The sequence below is a fragment of the Erinaceus europaeus genome, chromosome 9, assembly GCF_950295315.1.
Source record: "Erinaceus europaeus chromosome 9, mEriEur2.1, whole genome shotgun sequence".
NCBI classification, from domain to species: Eukaryota; Metazoa; Chordata; class Mammalia; order Eulipotyphla; family Erinaceidae; genus Erinaceus; species Erinaceus europaeus.
This window is the reverse complement of record NC_080170.1, coordinates 38952648-38976778: the sequence shown is the minus strand read 5'-3', so window position 1 is coordinate 38976778 and position 24131 is coordinate 38952648. Positions and strand designations below refer to the sequence as shown.

At 50.8% G+C, this 24131-nt stretch overlaps 2 protein-coding genes across 7 annotated transcripts in view; one reads left to right on the top strand and one right to left on the bottom strand.

Annotated features, from left to right (window-relative positions):
* Positions 1 to 1201: 1201 nt before the first annotated feature.
* PEA15 (proliferation and apoptosis adaptor protein 15) lies at positions 1202 to 7901 on the top strand. 2 transcript variants are annotated; one of them, XM_007530565.3, is made up of 4 exons: positions 1202 to 1353; positions 5436 to 5609; positions 6117 to 6272; positions 6365 to 7901. In XM_007530565.3, exons 1-4 carry the CDS (start codon positions 1338 to 1340, stop codon positions 6427 to 6429), a joined length of 411 nt encoding a protein of 136 aa, XP_007530627.2. In that variant the 5' UTR covers positions 1202 to 1337; the 3' UTR covers positions 6430 to 7901. The 2 variants fall into 2 exon arrangements, with proteins under 2 accessions (XP_007530627.2, XP_016046980.1); XM_016191494.2 differs by lacking the exon at positions 1202 to 1353 and adding an exon at positions 1437 to 1923.
* Positions 7902 to 8729: 828 nt separating this feature from the next.
* Positions 8730 to 24131, bottom strand: part of DCAF8 (DDB1 and CUL4 associated factor 8) — a 69773-nt gene continuing 54371 nt past the window's right edge. For 3 of the 5 annotated variants that reach the window (XM_060197683.1, XM_060197685.1, XM_060197684.1), the window contains 8 exons: positions 21361 to 21471; positions 15372 to 15444; positions 14837 to 14894; positions 14267 to 14374; positions 13239 to 13369; positions 10221 to 10340; positions 9808 to 9924; positions 8730 to 8995 (listed from right to left, as the gene is read on the bottom strand). In XM_060197683.1, the coding sequence (XP_060053666.1) occupies positions 8825 to 8995; positions 9808 to 9924; positions 10221 to 10340; positions 13239 to 13369; positions 14267 to 14374; positions 14837 to 14894; positions 15372 to 15444; positions 21361 to 21471 (889 nt within the window). In that variant the 3' untranslated portion in view covers positions 8730 to 8824. Of the gene's footprint in view, positions 9521 to 9807; positions 9925 to 10220; positions 10341 to 13238; positions 13370 to 14266; positions 14375 to 14836; positions 14895 to 15371; positions 15445 to 21360; positions 21472 to 24131 lie in introns of all 5 variants that reach the window. The other 2 variants (XM_007530566.3, XM_060197686.1) reach the window with 2 other exon arrangements.

Here is a 24131-nt window from a genome sequence, read left to right as displayed (position 1 = left end):
TGGCACTGGCTGAGGTACCCACAGCTCCCAGAACACCAGGTGGCCTGGGAACTTCCTCCAGGCCCAACCAGTGGCTTCCCACAGCCCTGGCCGGCTCTTGCTTGCAACACACACACACACACACACACACACACACACACACACACTGACAAGCACATTCATACCCCTCCACCGGGGTCTCTGTGTGGGGTCTCAGCACACAGAGTTGGGTGGGTACCCAACCCCTTCAGAGAGGAATTGAGGGCTGGCAAAGAAAGGCGGGGTTCCACCATGCTTGATATCAAAAGCAAGTACCAGTGTCTCCCTGAAGGGCCCAGGAAGGAGGAGAGTGGGCAGGGGGCCCAAGTCCTGTACTGAGACTTCCAGCTGGTGAAGGAAGCCACTGTTTGAGCACCACTCAGCACTAAGGCAGAGAGGTGCCCTCAGGATCCGTGACAGGACGTGTGGGGTCAAATGCAGGACCCCAAAGCAGGAGGCTGTGCAGTGGAGACTGAAGGAAGGAAGGGCTCCCCAGAGGTCAGGGCCAGGGTTTGAGGTGGTGCAGATGCACGGGGCCCACTCTTCTCCCTAGGGCCAGACTGGGGTAGGGCCGAGACTTGGAGGCCAAGCTAGGAACATGTTTCTCCAATTCTTTCTTCCTTCTTCCATTAAGGCGAGGACCTGAGGAGGAAAGTCCCCTGGAGAGGAAGTGAGAGTGGTCTGGGCCTGGATGGCAGGGCACAGCGGGGTACAGCGGGGCACAGCCAAGTGGCTATATTTGCATGCTGAGCTCACCGCTGTGTTTTTCCCCCAGAAAATAAGTTACCTCACGGTGGGGGGAAGGTGAGAAGAGAGGAATGGTGTGATCACCAATGGGAGAGAAAGTACCGGCTGGAGGAGAGGGTGTGGGTCAGACTGTGGTGATCTGGGGGTCGAGAATGGGGACTATGGAGGTGAGGGTGCAGGTTGGAGGTGAGATGCGGGGTGATAGTGCGGAGATCTGGGGACGGGGTGGGGGGGCTGCGGGCTAGGGCTGCCAAGGCTTCCCACTGAGCCTCCATCGCCATCACGCGGCAAAGTGGGGCCGAGGGCGGCCCCTGCCCGGCGGCGGAAAGAGGCTGGGAGCCGCCGCGCAGCCCCCGGCCCGCCTCGCCGCCGGCCCGAGGTCACGGGGAGGCCCGGGGCGGGGCTGGACTGGGCGCCGCCCGCCCCTGGCCGCCGCGAGTCTTCCAGAAGCCCCCGCCCGCCGCCGCCCCTCCCCGGCTCTGACGTCGCGGCCCGGAGGGGGGTGGCTCGGCGGAAGCGGCGGCGGGAGGCGGCTCCGGACGCTTCGGACCCAGGACGCGGAGTGCCGCGCCATGAGCGCAGCGGGCGGTGAGGGCCTGGGGAGCCGGGGGTTGGGGGAACCTCGGGGGCGGGTGGGGGCCGGCCAGGGGTCCCCCTGCTAGAGGGGGGGGCCAGGGGTCCCCCTGCTAGAGGGGGGCCAGGGGTCCTCTTGGGCCGTGCGCCCCTGGCCGCGTGGCGGGGTCCGCCCGATCCTCTGCTCGAGGTTTTGGCCCGGGGTGTGGGGGGGGGGCTCTCCTCTCTTGCCCCGAACCCGCCCAGGAGGGCTCCCCGGCCGCCAGGCGCATATCGCCGCCCCCCCCCCCCCCGGGAAGAGGGGAAAGGGGAGCCCCGACCCCAGAGCGACGAGTGCGGGCGGGACACTCACCTACAGCGGCTGCACCCACCGTGACACGCACCCATGTGACTTACACACGCCGTCTGGCACTGGGCGAATCGCAGCCTCCCGCCGCCCCCGCCTCGCCCTGCCATCCTCCCGCACCGCAGCCAGGGCCGCCGTCCCCAAGCCCACCCCAAGTTCAGGGCGTCTCCCCATCCGGGCTGCAGCTTGTGCTCCTAGCGTGGCGGGAAGGGTGCGGGGCAGCCCGCTGTCGCTGGAGGGTGAGTGAGCGGGGCGCGGGCGCGGGCTGGGTGGTGAGGGCCGGGGCGCCGCTGGCCTCGCGCTGGTCCCGACCGAGCCCTCATGGCGTCCGCAGGGCCGATCTGAGCTCTGGGCATTGAAGCGGCTGAGGATGGAGGAGGGGGGTGGAACAAGGAAAATGAAGAATGAGTGAGTCAGCCAACGGTGGTGTCGAGTCAGAGAATGAGGAGAATGTGTGAGGGAGAGGACAAGCGGAGGGGGCAGAGCAGCAGGACAGACACAGTCAGGGAAGGGGGGGGGTGTAAGCACAGAGGGATATCTGAGGGAACAGTGACACGGTGGGGGGGGGGGGACTTGAGAAATCAGTGTAACTGCTGTGTCTGGGGCCAGGGCATTTGGTGGGGACACGCTTCCCTTTGTGGCTGAATGCCCCAGGGGACACTGCCACAGACGCCCAGCTGGCCCCTGCGCCCTTCCTGAGTGTGGGGGACCCAGTGTTTGTCTCTACAAGAGGAGACCTCTCCTCCAGGCCAGGCCCCGCCCCTCCAGCTCACTAGTCCCTAACAGCAGGGACACTCACCACTCCCCAAGACCAGAGCAGAGCACTGAGGCAGGGACCCTGGAAGTCCTGTGTGCTGGGGAGAACACCTCGTGGATGGGAAAGAGGATGGCATAGGGAGAAGTGATGGGGAAAGAGGTAGCACACAGCAGGCACCCCACCCCCCAAAAGCAGGCACCCCACCTCTGGGTCTCCCTTCTCAGTGGACCGCCTTGAGGCCAGGTACCCCACTCGCTCCTCTCCCTTTATGCCCACAGATGACAATGGTCATCTCTGTCCCGGGAGAAGGAAGCTAAGGGGGAGAGGTGGGGGGGGGGGGAGTATGGTGGTGTTACAGCATCCATCAGGGATGAATTTCGGGTGGGATAAACTTGAGGACAGGAGCCTGTGACTTCACTTGTACTCCTCTGCCTCTCCTTAACCTCCCCCAACTCCAGGTTCCAGGGCAGCCTCCCCCACCTTGCCCCCATCAGCAGCTGTGCCCCTCCAGCCGCACAGCTGCAGCAGATGTGATGAGGCCAGCAACCACTCCTAATCCTGGCTCTGCAGAAGATTTGGAGTGCAGGGAGGGTGGGAGGCTGGAAGGGGGAAATCAGAGAATAAAATCCTCAGGTGGTCCTTTCCACACCCAGACCCCTCCCTACCTGGAGGCCCCCTTTCTGCAGACCCCCCTCACACCCTTCAGTTGGGGCCTGGAAGAAGGAAGGAAGGAAGGTGTGAACTCAGAATGGTCCGGAGGGAAGGGCTGGCTTCCTGGCAGCTCAGCCGGTCGCGGTTCCGGCCCTGGTATCCTGTCCCTGCACCACAGCCTCCACCAGGGACAGTGCTGGCCCCCCTGCCCCTCCAGGGACATGGGAGGACCAGGGATAGGGGCTCCTCACAGCCCCCAGCCCCCCCCCATAGAGGGGGGTAGGTGGGTTTCTAAGCTAGGTGGCCACGCCTATCCCTCCTTCCTGCCTTCTTACTACTCCTGCTCCCACCCAGCCATTGGGGAGGGCTGGGGTAGAACTGAGGTTGCCATGGTAACGACTGAGCTGAAGCTCCAGCCTCCTCCTCGGACTCTGCCCTTCCCTTCCCCGTCCTGTGGCCCTGGATGGAGCCCATGCTCCAAGTCTCTTACACTCTGAGCTGGTTCAGATAGACAGAAACATGGTTGGAACCTACAGTTCATCCCAAAGGTGCCAACACACCCACAGGTGCTGACCTCTGCCCCCCACCCACCTACTGGGGAGCAGCCTAGGAGGGTCGCTCCAGACACCTCTTGCCCCTCCCCACTTTTTGGGACCTCCCCTGTGTGTCTCACTCTGAAAGCTGCCCCAACCCCCACAAGGCTTCTTTCTCACACACACATCCCTTCCCGCCCACCCCCTGCAAGTCTGTTTTGCATGCAGAGCTGAAATCTTACCTCCTGCCAGGAGACGACACACACACACACACACCACACACATACACACACACACCCCTCCCACAGGCCCTTACACACACACACAACTACCTCCCACAGGCCTTTACAAACTTCCTCCAGTAAAGACAGAGCAGGGTGACCCTAATATCAGAGTTTTTAATCAGCTTTTTGGCCTCACAGTTCCTCAGAGTGCTTCTCAGGTCCTCCCTCCCATGCACCCCCCACCCTCTGGATCTATTCCCACCTCCACTGTTACCCCAGCTCCAGACCCTCCCAGCCCCCCCTCCCCTCCCATCTTCCTGCCCCAGTGGTGGACAGCTGGAGGGTTCTGAGCTCCAAGCTGTTGCTTCTGCTGTGACCTAGATTTGCAGGTGTGTGTGTGTGTGTGTGTGTGTGTGAGCATTGTCTCAGCTGTCTGCAGCCAGGAGGCCACTGGGTGCTCCCCTTATGGGGATGTTCACCTCTTGCACTGCCCTTTGTGCCTGTCTTGTGGCCACCAGGGAGGCTGGGAGCAGGACTCTGGCTTAATGGCTGTGCTGATGCCTCAGTGTCCCTGCACAGGAACCAGGAACATGGAAGATAGGGTATCTACCCACCCACTCCTCCTGCCCACCACACCCCCCAGCCACTGTGGAGTGGCTAGGGGGCTTCTCTGTCAAATCCAAAGCCGGGCAGCGCCTTGGTCTGGCATTGTGCGCCTGACAATGCTTTGCCTGTCTGCCTGTAAAGCAGGCACGTCATCATGGTGGGAAAAGGCCCTTTGAAAACGCCTCCCTCAAACTTCACCTTCAATCAAATAGAGAAAGTGTGCTCTGGAGGCCAGGGGGGTAGAGTTCCTCACTTTCTCACAGAGTATTCTGTGGGGGTAAGGGTCTGCTAATTCACCCAGAAGAGGTGGGGGCATTAGGCCTGCAGGAATGGTGGCCCCTGCCTGCCACCATCACACCAACCCCTCCCTTGCCACCCAGCGGCCTGGGAACTGGGCAGGGGGCCAGAGTCAGCCGCTTGGGATTCTGAGGTATGGGGGCCACAGGCTCAGCACAAAGGCTGGTTCAGGAAGCTCCTGGGAGTATGCAAAGGGGAAAGGGGACTCCACAAAGGTGGGGGTGGCCTTGGCTCCCACCCTTCCTCCAAGGACTGAATGTCAGCCAGCAGAGGCCTGGGGACATTAGATCAGGCAACCACACATCCTTGTAGATGAAAATGGGGGTTGGGTGATGGCTAGAGAGGGACCCTGGGTTGGGGAAAGAGTGACAGCCCCTCAACTCCCTGGCCACCTTTTGGAGGTTTTCTGCCAGTGGAGGGTTTGTGGGTTGTTGGGGCGATTCTGGGGGGACTGGAAGCAGCTGGCTGGTGAGAGAAGCAAAGGGGAGCAGGTTACTATAGCAACTGCCTCTGTTGGGGAGCTGTTGGCAGGGTAACTGGGTGTGTGTATGTGTGTGTGTCCCCACCACGCTAGGCCTTGACTTCCCCCAGTATCCTTGTCCCTGTCACTTCATGATCTGGACCCACTGGCTGGGTGGGAGCTCGCAGGGGCCCTCACTCAGCTGCCCTCCCTCCTTCCCCAGCCATGGCAGAGTACGGGACCCTCCTGCAGGAGCTGACCAACAACATCACCCTGGAGGACCTGGAGCAGCTCAAGTCAGCCTGTAAGGAGGACATCCCAAGTGACAAGAATGAGGAGATCACTACGGGCAGTGCCTGGTTCCACTTCCTGGAGTCACACAACAAGCTGGACAAAGGTGGGTGCACAGCCACACCCTCCCATCGCTCCACACTCCTGTCTTCACTGGGAAGCGGGTTTGAGGAGGTCCCCCAGAGCACATGCCAGTTGTGGGGAGGTGGGGGGCTTTCGGGGGGAAGGTCAGGTGTAGGAGCTGAAGTGTGGACTTAGGGCTGTGCTGTAGGTCCCTGTTGGGTATGGGAGCACTGCGAGCCCCAGCTCCACAAGCAGCAGGAAATCAGGTCACTCACCAGGGATGCTGAAAAGAGTGGGTGGGATATTTCTGTCCTACCCTGCTATTGTCTGTCTAGTGACTGGGCCTCAGTTGCAGAGGCTGGGGCTGTGGGCCCAGAGTTGGATTTAGATTGTCTACACTGGCTGAGAGAGGAGTATTGTGAGCTGTGAGTCTGGGACACGGCATTCACATTTGCTGGGTCCCCGAGGCAATGATCTGCAGGTGCTGGGGTGGAAGGCCAGCCCCCCCACACACACACACCTGCTCTGATGGCTCCCCCCCCCCCCCCAGACAACCTCTCCTACATAGAGCATATCTTTGAGATCTCACGCCGGCCTGACCTCCTCACCATGGTGGTGGACTACAGGACCCGTGTGCTCAAGATCTCTGAGGAGGACGAGCTGGACACCAAACTCACCCGCATCCCCAGCGCCAAGAAGTACAAAGGTGAGCAGGTGCCGCCAGCTCCAACCCACAGGCTACCCTGGAGGGGTGGGGGGCTGGGGTTTTCCACACCTGACGCCCACTCTGTGTCCCAGACATTATCCGGCAGCCCTCTGAGGAAGAGATCATCAAATTGGCTCCTCCACCGAAGAAAGCCTGAGCAAGGGGAGGAAGGTTGGACCTTCATCGGACCACTCCCTCCCCCCTCCAGGGCCGGGGCAGGGACACCCACCCACCCACTTACTAACCTGGTCCTAACCCTCTGTGCGCGTGTGTGTGCGTGTGCGCACGCTCTGGCTGTCTGTCTGTGTGTCTAGCTCACCTAGTTCCTCTCCTTGTGAGGGGATGGGGGTCAGGGGCTGGGGCTGCTGAGCCCCCATCCCACTTCCCTTTCTTCTACTCTAATCCCACTCTCAGATGTGGGAGTAGAAAAGACCTGGACTCCCCTATGTGGAGCCCAGGTGGGGGATGGTGACGTGTGGGAGAGGGGGAGCAGGGGGAAGTGCAGAAGCTACCCCAAGGGGCCAAGAAAAGCTTCCCCTGCAGGGAGGGCTGAGGAGTTGGGCTTCTGGCTGGCCCTTTGGTTGGAGGTCCCTTCCTGTTCCCTCCAGGAATGGGGCATGAATGTGAGGCAGGGACTTAATGGGAATGAGGACCACTGGATTCTTTGCCCCAAGTGCACCTGTCATTAGACGTCCCCCAGCTCTAGGACTGCACAGGATGTGTGCCCACTGAGCCCGAGTGGGGTGAGGACAGCCCCCCCTCACCCCTGCTCAGACTGTTGATGTGCAGACCCTGAACCTTAGGAGTAGGGGTCCCCCTCCCACCCCTCTTACAAAGTCCCCAGTACCCTCAGGCCCCTCCCCCTGGTCTACAGGTGCCAGCTGGAAAGAAAAAGGTAGTGAATTAGTTTCCTTTGTATTAACCCCCATTCAACCCAGAGGGGCACGGGCAAACCCCTATCCTTCAGCCTCTGGCGCCTTGGGCTTGTGACTGCCTCCTCGCCACAGCACTAGAGTACCGCCACCCCCACCCCCGACCGTGCTAACTGTGTGTACATATATATTCTACATATATGTATATTAAACCCGCACTGCCATGTCTGCCCTGGCCTGTGTCATGTCAGCTGTCTAGGAAGAATGGGAGGGAGGGTGGCCTGGTGTGAAACTCTGAAACTCATGCCATCTGAACCTCCTGGCAGAAGCTTCAGCTCTTGGGATGTGTGTGGGGGAAAGGGGCTGTTGGGGGAGGGAAAAGTTGGGGGTTGAAAAGCACCCCACGTTCCCTCTGCTTCGGACACTGCCTTAACACCCTATGCTGAACTTGGGCTTGCCTTATAGGACCCCCCCAGTGGGCTTTCTCCTCCCCCAGGGAAGGGACCCATAGGTCCTTGGAGAGTGGGAGAAAATGTTGAACTGTCCTTGTGGGTTGGGTATGTGGTGTGAGAGGACTAGGGAAGAGTGTGCCTCGGAGAAAGGAGAAGGGAGACAGGGCTGTTAGGGTCGTCTTCAGCAGTTCGGTCATTTGTGAGGCTAAATCATCTAAAAAGACTAACCTCCCTACCCCTTCCTGTGTTCCTTCTGCAGTGTGCACGGACCCTCCTAACCCCAGAATAAAGGTGTACCGACCTGACTCTCCAGTTTCTGTGAATGAATGGGGGTGGGGGTAATACTGACCTCTACAGCCTGGAACAGAGACTCTAAAAGCACCTCCTGACAGAGTTGTGGGGCTGCTGGCTCAGTGAGGGGTGAGGGTTTCAGGAATGAGTGCCCAAGTCACACAGTGCAGTGGTCAGAAAAAGCTTTACTGAGAGAAAATGCACAACACACGTGTGGGTTCCATCAGCCCCAGCCCAGGACTTGAGGCAAAAGAGCTGATGGGGAGAGCCCCCCTTAACTTCTCTCTCCTTCCCACCTGGGCTAGAATCTGCCTGCCCTGGTGCAGAAATCCTGGTGGGGACAAGACAAAATAGCACAAGCATTTAAGGGCAGAATTTGATGGGGCATTCATACTTAGTGACCAGGCTAAGGTGGGGGTCTGAGCCCCATGGATCCTGAGATTGAAAAGCTGTCCCTCAATCCCAGGACAAGAGGCCAGCATGGCGAGCCATCATCCTGGTGCTGAATGAGCCAGGTGGCCAATGGCCTGAGGGCAGGTCCCTTCCTGAAGTCACGGTGCAGTCACCTTCCAAGGACAGGCCATCCTGGGAACCCCATAAAGTTGAGAGACAGAATACCTGAGGCAGAGTTGCAAGGAATTTCCTGTTCTCCTAGCCCTGAAACCTAAGCGGGAAGCATGCCAGGGCTGAACCCAAGTGTCTTTTGAGCTTTCTGAAGGGGCAACATGTGGACCCCATGGCTCACACTCTCGGCCTGCAGGACTCACCCTGCTCCTGAAGTTCCTTTATTGCATCCGAAGATAGGTAGTTCAACTTAGACAATAACCTTAACATGATACATCCAAGTTTGACTTGCTCTTTAATATATTTATAGATATAAAATTAGGCCTCTAACAGTGACAGGGATGAGGAGGTTGCTACCGCCAAACAACTTTTGTTAAAGTAACCAAAAAGGCCACCTCCTTCCAGGTCGCTTCCCTCCGCCCCTTCTGCCCTTCCCTTGTGAGCCAAGGGCAGGAGAGCAGATAAGTACAGGCACTGGGAAGCACAGTGTGGGGTGGGGAGTGGGAGGACTCCAGGGCTTCCCAGGAAAGATCTTGGGGTGGGGCTGTTCAGAGAGAAAAACAACAAATTGCCATGGATTTTTTTTAAAATAGGAAAAAGTCAAAAAGCTAAACCAAGAGTATGGCCTTCACCACTCTGCTCTGGCTCTTGGGCTTAAAGAGCCAGCTGCCCCACCCCCCTCCCAAAAATCAAAGGAGATTAAAGAAAAGGAAACCCCACTCCCAACCCCAAGCAGTTAACAAAATAGGCCACCAATGCCCAGAACAAGGCTTTGGAGGAAGAGACCATTCTGCTGTCTGTGGCTCACACTCCCCATGTGCTCTCTGGCTTCATCCTTCTCTCAGGAGCCTCTCTCTTCTCTAAAGCAAAAAGTCCAAAGTGCATTTCTGCTGCTTGCTGGTCAGGCAGGAGAGGGCTGCCCAGGCAGGATGGGGGCAGCCCCATGCACCCCATGTGGGGCTCAGGACGGCATGCACTGCACACGGTCCTCCTCATCTGATGAGTCCCAGGAGCTGGGAGACTCGTCGGAGTCTACTGTTATGGTTCCGATCCCAGGTTCTTGCCAGCGCTGTGGGGGAAAGGCTGGGAGTGAGCCTGAGATAGACCCACAGTCAGTACTCAAGAATTATGGCTGTATCTGTCACAGCAACTCCACTTAGCACGTGCAAAGATGGGGCGCTGGGTCCCAGTAAATTGTGCCCAGTGTGCTATGCCCCTGCCTCTCCCAGTATGCAAAGACACACAGCATCTTGTGGCTCAGGTCTGGCAGTCAGGGAGGGAACCGCCCAAGACCACCTGATTCCTCCCTGAATGGACAGCATGGAGGACTCCCCAGGAACTCCCATCCCTGCCTACCCGGTAGTGGCGTCTCTGTTGCAGGTGGTGCATGAGGGACCAGAGCATGTGGCTGTCAAACAGGTCAGTGTGGTGCAGGCTGTCCTCATCCCGCTCCCGCTTGTTCTTCTTAATCACCTGCAGCCCAAGTGGGGCAGGCAGCTAACACAGAGGACACTGGGTCTGCCCACCCAAGACCCCTCTGGGAGTTGACATGGAGCCAAAACAGATCATGGAGGATAGCCTGAGCAGCCAATGAGGGAAGGGTGTCTGCAGACCCCTCCTCTATTTCTACTAACACTTCAGTGCTGTCCCTGGGCTGCCCGCAGGGAAGGCATAGAAGCAATGCTCTGAGGGGCCAGGAAGCAGGCACTGCTGCCCCAGGACAGGAAGCTCAGGGCAGGGGTGGGCAGGTGGTAGAGGGTGCCACTCACGTCCTTCAACCCTGTCAGTTCAGTGGAGGCCTCTGCGGTGGGGGCCCAGATCTTGACATCATGATCCAGACCACTGGTTGCCAGCACAGGAAGGTGTGGGTGTGGCTCAAGACAATTCACCTGGTTAGGAAGGAGAGAAACCAGGACTCAAGGGGCTGCAGAAGCTACTGCCCACCAACAACCCAGATCAGAGTGAGACATCTGTGAAGAGTTCAGGTGGGATGTGGGCAGAAAAGTCACTGGGCAGAGGACTGAGAGCAGAGCAATGGCCTCAGGACCCCGAGGGTGGGAAGCTGAAGCCAGCCTGACTCTAGCTCACCCACACCCCACAGCTTCTGTTACCCAGGGCTGGACAGACAGCTGTGGCCTTCCCCAATGGCAACTACACTTTGAAAATGGAAGGAAACAGTAGCTGCCAAGCCCGAGGGACAGTTTTTAGCTCTGTTCACAGAGCTTGGGACAGGTAGTGAGGTTCATGCCCCTGAGAGCATGCATGCTGTTACAGGCTCATGCTGTCAGTCTCTATAGTAGGAGGAGAGGGCAACCTCCTAGAGTCCCCAGCACCCTGCCTCCACCAGAAGAGCTGGTCCCAGATCTAGCTGCTAAGGCATTTCTGGTCAGATGAGGAACAGACAGGATAAGCACCCAGGAGGAAGAAGGTGTGGCCCTAGATGCTCCTCCGCCCCTGCAGCTGTTCCAGAAAATCACTACTGGTAAAGACTGCTTTTTTCTGGGAACCAGATTCTTCCACAGGCATAAAATCCCACCAGCCCCATATTTCCAAACTCGTAGTCAGCTACCTTACTGAGCACTCGGGAAGGAATGCAACCTAGTGGAGGCACACCGAACCCCCTCTCCCTTCTGTACTCCTACTTCATGTGGCAGCTCAGTGGAGAGACAGCCCCTCCCCCCCCCACTACCACCATGCCCACTCTGGGACAAGCAGCAGAAATAAGTACAAACACACCATTTTACCTACTGCCACTTCAAGACTGTCTTCTGCTCATATGAGCTCAGTCCGCCCCATCAGAAACCATCAAGCACGGGGAAGAGGACTCAGGACTAAGCAAGAGAGGAGCAGGTATCAACACCCTCCCTGGGCTGCAGCTGGGACCTGTCCAACCAGTGCTGCCGACTAAGCATGTGTTTCTGGGCTAAGGGTTGTCCTCTGACACCCTCACCCTGGAGCTGAGTAAAAGAGGCAAAAAAAGATCGAGTGTGCTAAAATCAGAGTCAAAAGACCTGGGGTTCTAACATCCTGCTCACAATGCCAAGCAGCAGAGTAAAAGGAGGCTGCACCATGACCTCAGTACTAGAGATCAGGACAAAGCATTTAACTCACGCAGGCCAGGCTCCTGCCCCACCCCACCCTCATCAAATTCATCACAGGACAGTGCTGGCTGAGCCACAAGAGCAGACTGCAAGCACTTCCAGGAGGGACAGGGCTGTCTTGGGGGAGGGCACTTAGTTGTGTGTCTCTGGAACGGAATGCAGTTAGTAGCTGCTGGTCCAGAAAAGCTTCACCCACCCTTCTGGCTTCCCTGCTGCCTGCCTGTCTGCTGTAGAATTCACACTAAGACTCCAGTGTTTGGTGTGTTCCCTGTAGAAAGCGGCTATGAAGAGCAAGTAGGAGACAGAAAAAAGCCTCTACATCTGCCAGGCCACAGTAGCCTGAGATCTGCACCAGTCCCGGGTCCTCAAATTCCAAGGAAACCAGACAAAACTCTGAATAACCTACCAACCAGGGCCTACTCTAACTTCTACTACCACCCTTGGAAAACTGTGCCAAGGGGCAGTGGGCTTTGTGCAGTGACAGAGCAGAACCATGTAGTCTCCCAGCCTAGCACTATCTCCTCCAAACCTTACCAGAGAAAGCTGACCAACTCCTGACTCTGGGACTCACCAAAGAAAAACTCAGTTGGATGAGTCATCCCAGGTCCTAGGCAGGACCCTGATATCTTCAGGGTTCAAGGACAAGCCAAGCTGATATTGTGCTTGTGGGCCTTTCTTTTAAAACACATTTATGTTGACATACTTGTTCTCTCCTACATAAATACATTATGTGTATACCTACACATATATATTAAAGATTTATTTAGGGTGGGGAATGACAGTATACTGGTTCTGCAAAGCCTTTCCAGCCTGAGGCTCCCAAGTTTCAGATTCAGCCCCCCACACCACCACGGGAAAAGAATATATATAATTTATTTATCCCTTTTTGTTGCCCTTGTTTTTTATTGTTGTAGTTATTGTTGTTGTTGATGTCATCATTGTTGGATAGGACACAGAGATATGGAGAGAGGAGGGGAAGACAGAAAGGGGGAGAGAAAGATAGACACCTGCAGACCTGCTTCACCGCCTGTGAATCGATGCTCCTGCAGGTGGGGAGCTGGGGGCTCGAATCGGGATCCTTATGCCAGTCCTTGTGCTTTAAGCCATGTGTGCTTAACCTGCTGCGCTACCGCCCAACTCCCAAGAATATATTTTTGAGATGGAAGAGATAAAACCAGAGTATCACTACATCCTGGCACCTGCAATGCTGGGGAACAAACTTGGAACCTCATTCTTACGTATCCAATGTGCTATCCACTGTGCCACCTCTCCATTTGCACTTGTGCATCTATTTAAGCTAAGCATGGCCCTTCACCCTGAGATGCTCCAGTCTGTATATCCAGATGCCAGGACCACCCACCACCACCACATGCACACACAGTCAATGTGTCAGTGTCTCACAAGGGATTTTCCCCCCAGTATGAATAATATTCCTTTTAGTACCTATCTGCTGATCCAAGATCTGGTCCAGATGAAACATATGGACTCCTTGGTAGCAAGCAAGAAGCTTCCTGCACGCTAGTGCTTCTCTTTGGGAAGACCAGATCTTCAAAGGCAACTCTGCTACAAACCTGTCTCATTGGCTTTCCACTGGGCTGGCTGGCCTTCTGAACCCCAGTGCTAGTGGTGACAGTGAGGCCCACCTTGGTTACTGCAGAGGGAGGCTGTGGGCTGCTGCATACTCACCACACCACCCTTGTCGCCCTCCATGAACTGCACAATCTGACAAGATGACTTCTCCCACAGGAAGATGTGCCCGCAGTCACTGCCACTCACCACAAACTCACTCTTGGGGCCATAGAAATTGACGCCTTTCACTGAAATGAAAGATGAGATGAACACGGGGAAGGCTGGCATCAGGCCTGCATTCGTTGACTTGGGAGAATTCAGTTTCTCACCAGCTGAGACACAGGGGTCACACATGTTGAAGAATAACAGTAGCAACCACACCCACCCAATACTCAAAACATTTTCCCAAAGTTCCTCCATAGCAGATGTACCCATGAAGCTCCCCAATACTCACTAATAGACATGTTATGCCCACTTTAGGAAGTGCCAGGGGCTGAACAATTCAGGCCACGTTGCGCATGAGAAGCACATGGTTTGCCTGCTAGGGCTCATCGGTATGTTGCAGGGTCTCTCTAAAACAACCTTGCCCAGTTCTAGTGACAGACAAGCTCTCCTGTCTGTTTGCCTTTTCTTCTCTCCAATTTAAGGTTAGAAGTAAAACTCACTGCTCTTTCCATGTCAAAACCAGGAGCAGTAGCCAGAAGAGTAACAACTCCCCCACTTCCTGTATGTTAGACCTACACAGGGAATGTTCAATGACCTGGTCACATAGCAGACCACTGAAGTCAGATATCTGAGGATGAAGCTATTGATACCATCAGTATTTTGTAGACTGACAGGTGACTTCCTCATATATTAGTAGTAAAGTCTGGGAATCATTCAGAACAGAAAGGCCAATCATCACAGCAAATTTTGGAAAGATCACATCATTCTCCATCTAGGCCCAAGCTCACCCATTTTTGTGGAATGCAATAGCATTAAGGAGGGCTGCTCTTCTGGACTCTAAAGACTTCTTCTCCTGGTTTTGTCTCCTTTTGCCCAAACTGGTTAATAAAGCCACAATGGTGAGCCCCTCCAGGGTCTCTAGCATGGCAGGCCTTCAGAATTCTCCACAATTAGGCCAGGCTACCCAGAGGGAAGCTCACCTGTGACATTATTTCTGTGGCCTTTGTATCTCTTAATATACTGGGCCCCGTCACTGTGAGAGGAGTTGAAGAGGTAAATGTCTTCATCATTATAACTGGCCAGGAGTTCTGTCAAGAACAAGCACACAGTAGTGAAGGTAGAGGCTGAAGAAAGCCAAGACCAGGAGTGGGGGTGTGTCTGGGGGGCTTCTGGCCCACAGCACCCCTCCTAACACCCAGCACAGCAACCCTTGTCCTCAGCTGGAGTGGGAAAGTCAGGTGTCTGGGGTGAACTAGCAACAGAATACTAAGGGAGACCATGCCACCAGCTCAGCATGAGTCAAAGGCATGAGACCCTGTTTGGGCCAGCAGCCTGGGTGGTGGGACAGGCTCTGACAAGTCGCCTTCAGGCTGTGTGGTGTCAGGTCTGCCTCTTCCCGCTCTGCTTTGTTCACTGCTCCTGGAAGCTGGCTTAGCCCCCATGGAAGACAGTGGAGAGCCTGGAGGGCTCACCTGGAAGGCACGGCTTCCTGGCTCAGCAGCTCCCTGACAGAGGGGTGAGCCAGCCTCGGGCCGGCCCAGCGCACGTACCTGTGCCGTCGTGGCTGTACACAAGACAGGTGATGTTTGCTTTGGACTCACTGTTCACCTGCAATAAGGAGCAGATACTGACTGATGCCCCACCCCCCCATGTTACACCATCTTCAGGTTACCGTATCTTCTCCCAGAGATGGGGGACGGGGCAAGGGGAAAGGATAAGTGAGAGGACAGAGAGAATGAGAGAGAGACTGAGACAGAATAAGGATGGGGGGAGCTGAAGGGGATGGTGACAAAGAATAGGGGTAATGACAGTGACCATCTGGGGAGGGGAGGGGAGGGTTCCTGGCTGTCCCTTATAATTGCCATCTCAAAATGTCTCTCATAAGGCCTCAGCATTGGGATGCCAGGTCTGTTAGCTCTGTTTTGTCCACAGGAAAGGAAGCCAACAGGTAGGGTGCTGACCTTGGGTTATACAGTATAGCCAGGAATCTGGCTGGTGAGTCGGCTCTCCCCACCACATCAGGTTTGAGGCAGTCTTAAAGTGGAGTTGGGGAGCCCAAAGTGACTGGCATTGCAATACTCTTACCAGGTGGTGAGGACAGAACTTTTTGAGCACGCCATTGTTCTCGTTCTCATCAATTTTCCTCTGGTCATAAATCCTGTGATAAAGTAGCAATGATTATGTCAAAACCTATCAACCAATCCCTTGCAGTAAAAGTCAATGTGACAGGAGCAGCAGATAGATGGCTGTCAGGACAGACAGGAGACTCCCCAACCAGTCAGTGCTCATGAGATTCCTGGCCCTTCATCGAAGTCTTATCTAGGCATCGCCTTCTACTACTCTGGTTCAAGACAATTCTCTGGCTGCCATCAGCAGTTCACTTCTATTTATTGTCTCTGAAGAGACAACAGAGGTCTCATTAGAGACCTGTACCATGTACTACCTACCTTCTTGAAAGCAGATTCTCCTCCCGCCTTCACTTCCATCAAGCATCAAACCACCTGCTCCACTCTCTATATTTCATCCAATGATCTGTGATACAGATATTAGGGTCCAGTTCCACAGAGGGTGTTGGACTGTACAGTAAATAAACATCAGGGCTTATAGGCCCTCATTTTCACCCCCTCCCCAAGTCCTTTTAGTCCCTTAAGGCCCTCACAGACTCCATTTCTCATTTTCTGTCTGCCTCATCTTCTGAAAGTCCTTCTCTGCCCATCCTCCCTTGCAGTCAAGTTACCAAAAAGAGCACTGGCACTCCAGACTTTCACTTCCTGTTCCCTTTCCATCTAGTCTGTGCTGACTCTCAACCCACTGCAGAAACTTCCCTGACTAAAACCACCAATTACTTCCAAGGCTAACAAAATATTTTCGAGAACATATTCTCTCATCCTGACATCAGTCACACTCCTTTCCTGAAACATTCTCTTCCCATGATGCCTAATTAATTGTTCCTCCATACAATTCCTGGGCTTTTTTTTTTTTTGCCTCCAGGGTTATTTCTGGGACTCCGTGCCTGTACTACGAATCCATTGCTCCTAGAGGCTATTTTTTTCCCTTTTGTTGCCCTTGTTGTTTTATCACTGTTGTGATTATTATTGTTGTGACTGATGTCATTGTTGGATAGGACAGAGAGAAATGGAGAGCAGAGGGGAAGACAGAGGGGGAGAGAAAGATAGACACCTGCAGACCTGCTTCGCCGCTTGTGAAGTGACCCCCTGCAGGTGGGGAGCTGGGGGCTCAAACCGGGATCCTTATGCCGGTCCCTGGGCTTCACACCATGTGTGCTTAAACAGCTGCGCTACCGCCAATCCTATTCATCCCTTTTAATGCTAAAATCCCCTATATATATATATTTGATCCTCATTCTTCTAATTCTAAGAAATTTTAACCCGGAGTCCAGGTGGTATAGAATACCCAGAGACTGTGCCATGTGCATTTCCCAAAAGAAATAGGATCACAAGTCTTTTATACTCCCAAACCACACAGATTTGGGTGAGGAAGGGGACATATTTTGCTCCATACTTTGGTGAACAAATTCTATTACCTCTGTTTTAACTAAAACCTGTACATTGATGTTTCTTCAGACTATGCCCAAGACAGTTTATCTGAGCTCCAGATTTACAATGCCATGCCAACTGCATAGTGTAACAAAATGCCTCAAAGTAAATCCATGCTACTCCTTCTAAAAGTAAACTCACTCTGTAACTCACTCTTTGCCAGAATCACTGTAACAGCACAATCTTAAAGCGAAGCAGCCAGAAATCAAGTCTGGCTGCTTCGCTTTAAGATTGTGCTGTTTTGCTCAACAAATTGTTTGGCTTCATATGTTAACTCTCTTTTCAATCACCAGGTTCCAGATGCCACCAGGATGCTGGCTAGGCTTCCCTGGATTGAAGACCCCACCAATGTGTCCTGGAGCTCAGCTTCCCCAAAGACACACCTTACTAGGGAGAGAGAGAGGCAGACTGGGGATATGGACCAAGCAGTCAACGCCCATGTTCAGCGGGGAAGCAATTACAGAAGCCAGACCTTCTACCTTCTGCAACCCTCAACGACCCTGGGTCCATGCTCCCAGAGGGCTAGAGAATGGGAAAGCTACCATGGGAGGGGGTGGGTTATGGGGATTAGGTGGTGGGAATTGTGTGGAGTTGTACCCCTCCTACCTTATGTTTTTGTTCATTAATCCTTTCTTAAATAAAAAATTTAAAAAAAAAAGATTGTGCTGTTACAGATGATTTTTTGTCAGTTCCATTCCCTGCATATAACCCTTGACTATATCAGCTTTCTCCACAATTAAAGTCATTTTAGCTTGGATTACTTATAGTATTCTTGTTCATACTGCCATCAAAATTCCCAAACTGCAAAATTTTATATAATTCCTCTAGGGGCTGGATAGTGTTGCGTCTCATAGAGCACACGTTACAATGCCCAAGGACCCAGGTTCTAGCACCTGGCCCCCACCTGCTGAGGGAAAGCTTCAGGAGAGGTGAAGCAGAGTGCTTTAGGTGTCTCTCCATCTCTTCTTTTTGTTATCCCCCACCCCTCTTGATTTGTCTCTATCCAAGAAAGAAAGAGATAATTTACATTTTAACAAAAAGTGGTCTGGAAGGTGGCTCAGTGGATAAGGCACTGGACTCTCAAGCATGAGGTCCTGAGTTCAATCTTCAGTAGCACATGTACCAGAGTGATGTCTGGTTCCTTCTCTCCTATAATTTCTCATGAATAAGTAAATAAAAATTTTAAAAAATTTAAACAAAAAAACTAAGACAGGGGCTGGGTGGTGGTGCACCTGGCTGAGTACACGTTACAATGTGCAAGGACCCAGGTTCGAGCCCTCAGCTCCTACCTACAGAGGGAAAGCTTTGTGAGTGGTGTAGCAATGTTGTAGGGGTCTTTCTGTCTCTCTCCCTTTTAGCACCCCTTTCCCTCTCGATTTCTGGCTGTCTCTACCCAATAAATAAATAAATAAAGATAATTTTAAAAATAAAAAAAAAAACTATGTCTAAATCAACACAATGTCGTGAAGTAACTGTGGTTTATAGTAAATCTTGAAATTAGGCACTAGGTGGTACCATTTCTTTTTCTGTTTTTTAATTTTTATTATTGGGTCCTTGCACATTGTAACATATGCGTTCTACCAGGTGAACCACCATCTGGCCCCAGTAGTATCATTTCTCCAGCTTTGTTCTCCTTTGATACTAGTTGCTTGTTCTGGATCCTTTGCCTCTCTTTTAAAATTTATAATTACTATGCCAATTTTCATAAAATAATGCTGCAATTCTGACTGAGATTGCACTGAACAGACCAAGTTGGCAACAACTGACATCTCCATAGTTTTGAGTCTTCCTGTGTTCATGGCATTCTTTTTTAAAAGATTTTATTTATTTATTTATTCATGAGAAAGATAGGAAGAGAGAGAGAACCAGACATCACTCTGGTATAAGTGCTGCCCAGGATTGAACTCAGGACCTCATGCTTGAGAGTCCAATGCTTTATCCATTGCGCCACCTCCTGGACCACTGTTCATGGCATTCTAAGTGAAGAACAGTTTCAGTGCTGCTGCAATATTCATTCATCCATTTACGTATTTATTTATTTTCCCTTTTGTTGCCCTTGTTTTTTATTGTTGTTGTAGTTATTATTGTTGTTGTAATTGATGTCGTCATTGTTAGATAGGACAGAGAGAAATGGAGAGAGGAGGGGAAGACAGAGAGGGGGAAAGAAAGGTAAGACACTTGCAGACCTGCTTCACCACCTGTGAAGCAACTCCCCTGCAGGTGGGGAGCCGGGGGCTGGAACCGGGATCCTTACACCAGTCCTTGCGCTTTGCACCACATGCGCTTAACCTGCTGCGCTACCGCCCAACTCCCTGCAATATTCTATTTTCTCTCTGAAGAGGTCTTCAGATATCCACTAAACTGATATCATAAACCTCTTTTCCCCACTTGCTCTTAATCTATATTTTCCCTGTGTTAATGACAGCAACTTAAGGGTAGGGCAGGGGAGCAAAGCAATTATATACTATTGAATTATATAAGCCAGAGTCTATTCTCTAGTAATAAGTACCTTTATACATCAATCAGTCACAGTGCCAAATCTACCAATACAAATACATTCATCCCAAGGGCCGGGTGGTGGCTCACCTGGTTGAGCGCACATGTTACAATGCACAAGAACCCAGGTTCAAGCCCTTGATCCCCACCTTCAGGAGGAAAGCTTTGGAAGTGGTGAAGCAGTGTTGCAGGAGTCTATCTCTCTCCCTATCTCCCCCTTTCCATCTTGATTTCTGGCTGTCTCTACTCAATAAATAAAAAAACTTAAATAAAAATTTAAAAAGTTACAAAATACATTCATCCTGTAGCCTGGGGAATGGTGCAGTAGATAATGCATTGGGCTCTCAAGCATATGGTCTCAAGTCCAATCCTTGGCAAACCAGTACTGTTCTGGTTTCTCCCTCTCATTAATATGGATAAACATTTTTGTTTTTTAATATTTTATTTATCTTATTTTAATGAGTGAAAAATATAGAAGAATGATACAAAGAGAGAGACAGATACCAGAGCACTGCTCAGCTCTGGCTTATGGTGGTGTTAGGGACTGAAGCTGGGACTTGGGAGTCTCGGGCATGAAAAAAGTCTGTTTTGCACAACCATTATACTGTCTCCCAAGTTCATGGATAAAGGTCAAAAAGCATGTTTCCTAAGGTTCCCCTTAAATGCTTCTTCACAGTTCTTCATAGTTCTCAACTAAAACTTATTCTAAACTTATTCATGGTACAAGTTTTAAGGATGAGTAAGCTATTTCTCTATGTTCCCCTGAAGGGATTCCTTCAGACTTGGAGTAGAAGCTAACAGTGGTACAATAAAAAGTATTTTCAAATATGTACTAAAAGGGTTCTCCCTACAAAAGAGTTAGAAAGGAGAATTCCCCAAACATTCAATTTGAAGGGATGCTGAGAGAAAAGTGGCTCAAATACTGGGACAGGGAATATTTGTTGGAAGAGTCAGCATGCTTCCAAATCTACATCTGCATTGTCACATGGGGATGTCTGGTATCTGCTGAACACCAGAATACATACATACAGAGACAGAGTGGATACTGAGGCTGGTGACAGATAGTATGTGTGGATTTCTGCCCATCAGAAATGCTAAAATACATCTCCAACCTAGTCCTACAGTTTCAGTTGGGATTAAGGCATCACCAAGAACAACTCTCAGCACATTTTAACTCCTCCATTTTCTAAAGATCAAGGTCAATTCAATGTGGAAATCCCAATTGGAAATGTCAGGGATCAATGATTCACAGAAGGTGACACCTGAAAAGTCTGCACAACTAAAACCCTTTTATTTAAAAACAGGTCTACTTGGTGATCCCCTGCACCACCATATGCTATAGTTGAGCAATGCTTTATGTCTCTTGTCCCTCTCTCATTAAAAAAAAAAAAAAAAATCAATTAATTAAAAGCCTCTAATGCAACATATTTGAAAAAAAGTTAGAAGGCAAAGGAAGGAGAAGAAAGTGATTATTGTGCAGAACTTCTGAACAAGGACGTCTCTAGTGTATCTATCCCTCAGGTTTGTAACTAATAATAATCTGAACTTCACAATATATTGATAAAAACATGCTCACATTTAAAAAGCAGATGATCCTTTTTCTGGGGAGAGCAAAATCATTGATTTTTTTTGTCATCCTGTCCCTCTTCCTTTTCAAAATGATGATCTACCACTTGGTCCCAGTCAAGTGGATAGGGATGGGATGCAGTCTGTGACTGAGATCAGCAGAAAACTGGTCAGTACACATGGGATTGGGTCCATAAACTCTGCTTTCCCAGTATATGCACCACTAGCCAACATGACAATATATGTTCACTGTACAAATGTTGTTATAACAACTTAAGACTTGATGTGGGACTCCAAAGTCAAAATCTCCAATGCCTGTCAATTATCCATAAAACATGGTAGGAGTCACTTACTAAAGTCAGAAAGGCAGCTAATGGATTCTTAGACAATTTCCATCTTTCCGTAAGAGATGCGTGGTGGTACATTAATACACCTCACAGAAACAAGAAACCCACCTCACAAACTGATCTCGTCCACCCACTGCAAACTGGTGGGTGTTGGCAGGATTCACATAGATTGTGTATAGACCCACTTTCTTCTCCTTCTCTTTCGTCACCACCAATTTCCTGGAAGAGTAGAACAGCAAAGTTACATTCCTCCCAAAATTCAAATAGTTGTGCCAGCTGAGAATAAAAAGTAATGTAGACAAAGCTTACAAGAAACTCCTAGTGGTCTGGAAGGTGGTGCAGTGATAAAGCTTTGGACTCTCAAGCATGAGGTCCTGAGTTCGATCCCTGGCAGCACATGTGCCAGAGTGATGTCTGGCTCTCTCTCTCTTCCTATCTTTCTCATAAATGAATAAATAAATCTTAAAAAGAAAAAAAAAGAAACTAAACTTCTAGATATCTAGACACCTATCGTGGGGAGGTGAGAGGTTGTACCTATGTGTCAATAGCTATACTGTAAGCTATTAGCCCCTAATAAAGTATATTATATAAATAAAAAAACCAAACAACCTCATTTGGAAAGAGTAACTTTGTTTATATGTTTTGACCATGAATATGAGAAAGACAAAAGCAACTTTAACACTTATTTCCTATATGCTATTTAGGAATATAGGATAAAACATATAGAAGTCACTAAAATAAACTGTCTAAGGAACACTGCCCTTGGGCAGCTCAATTCAGCTTTCTTCCAATGAAATAACAGGTCTTTTCTAAATACACAGGACGGCCCACATATTCCCCCCCACCCCTTATTTAAAAATACAGCTTAGCTTCCTGGTCCTCTGAGAACAGGGAGGGGAAGGATGATTCACAGAAAACAATGGACAGAAAAGACCTCAAGGTCAGAGTCTATCTCTCAGATTGCAAAAAAGTGTCACAACTGAAAAATGGTAAGTGAGGGAAACAGTGTTTTATACCAAAGTCATGTTTCCTAGCACAGGCCAATACAAAGGAAAACAGAAGTCTCATTCCCATATCTGAAGCAAGATATATAGAAAGAGGTTCTTGAGAGCCAGGCAGTAGCGCAGTGGGCTAAGTGATCATGGTATGAAGCCCAAGGACCGGCATAAAAATCCCAGTTCGAGCCCCCGGATCCCCACCTGCAGGGGGGCTGCTTCACAAGCGATGAAGCAGGTCTGCAGGTGTCTGTCTTTCTCTCTCCCTCTTGTCTTCCCCTCCTCTCTCAATTTCTCTCTGTCCTATCCAATAACAATAGCAACAATAATGATAAACAAGAGCAACAAAAGGGGGGAAATTTAAAAAAAGAAAGAGGTTCCTTTGAACCTGGAAGGCCACCCCCTATTATTTTGAAGGCTTGAAAATCATTTTAAAAAATAATTTCATGCATAACCATTTACCTATTTCCCCACTGTTTCTGTCTTCACTTCTGTCAGACTGCCTATTTCTATATACAATGCATATGAACATATATATACATCATCTATGCTAATACATATGCATAATTATTTTGTTAAATATTAATAAATTAATATCAAAAAACCATTTCGTAATTACTCTGTGTCATAAAAATGGTGATCCTGAGGAGGGGATGAGGTCTTGAGGATACCCTACAAAATCTCATAGTCTTAGCAGAAGAATCAGGCTAATAAGTCAATATGTGTCCCAGAGTAAGGATGGCAGTGTGAATACTCTTCCCAAATCTTAAATATCCAGTCAGATATGACACCATACACACCAGTAGCTTTATGGGGAAGTAGAGAAAATAAAATAAAATAATCTATAGGAAAGAACTGGGCTTTAGCTTTCATGTTTAATTCTAAGGCTTTGCTCCTTCCTGTTGCTATGGAAAATGAAAAAATATAACCATGACAACGGGTTTCTTTGTAGAGAAATGATTTTAGCATCCTCTCTGCATAGTCAAAGCCATTGCAGCCCAGAACTGTTCTATGCAAAGTGAAGAAATTTTGATTTTAAAGTCTCTGCAGACTTCCATTAAAAGAACAGAGTACACAGGTCATTAAAAATGAGCATTATCAGGGAACACACAGAGAGACACACCCCTCAAAACACAAGCAGAACATATATCAGAACAATGTACATCTCTCAACTGGGTTTAGATGAGAAAAGGACAGTGGCAAATGCTGCTCCCTCCCAAGGCTATCTCCCCTCAGCACTATGGGGCCTTGAGAGTCAAACCCCTAGGAAGACCACTTGTGTGGAAGCAAAACAAAGGAATAGTAGTACTGCTGTGTGTCCACAATCTTGACAGAGCTCACTCTTCCTATCTCCCATTTACTCACTATAACTAACAATGCTCTCTCGGGATGAATGCAGAGCTCTGGCACTCAGCAGAAAGTATGAGTGCGGAGTCGGGCGGTAGCACAGTGCTTATTAAGCGCACGTGGTGCAAAGCACAAGTACGAGTGTAAAGATAGCGGTTCGAGCCCCCGGTTCAAGCCCCCAGCTCCCCACCTGCAGGGGAGTCGCTTCACAGGTGGTGAAGCTGGTCTGCAGGTCTACCTTTCTCTCCTCCTCTCTGCCTTCCCCTCCTCTCTCCATTTCTATCTGTCCTATCCATCGATGACAACAAGAATAACTACAACAATAAAACAAGGGCAACAAAAGGGAATAAATAAGTATTTTTTTAAAAAAGGAAAGTATAGGTGCCACAAAAATGAGGGCTCACACAGAAGAGTTTCCCATCAGAGAGAGGCAGAACACGAAGCCATGAAATACATTTACCAAATACTGCCTTGAAATTTACAATTTCTTTTTTTTTAATATTTATTTATTCCCTTTTGTTTTATTGTTGTAGTTAT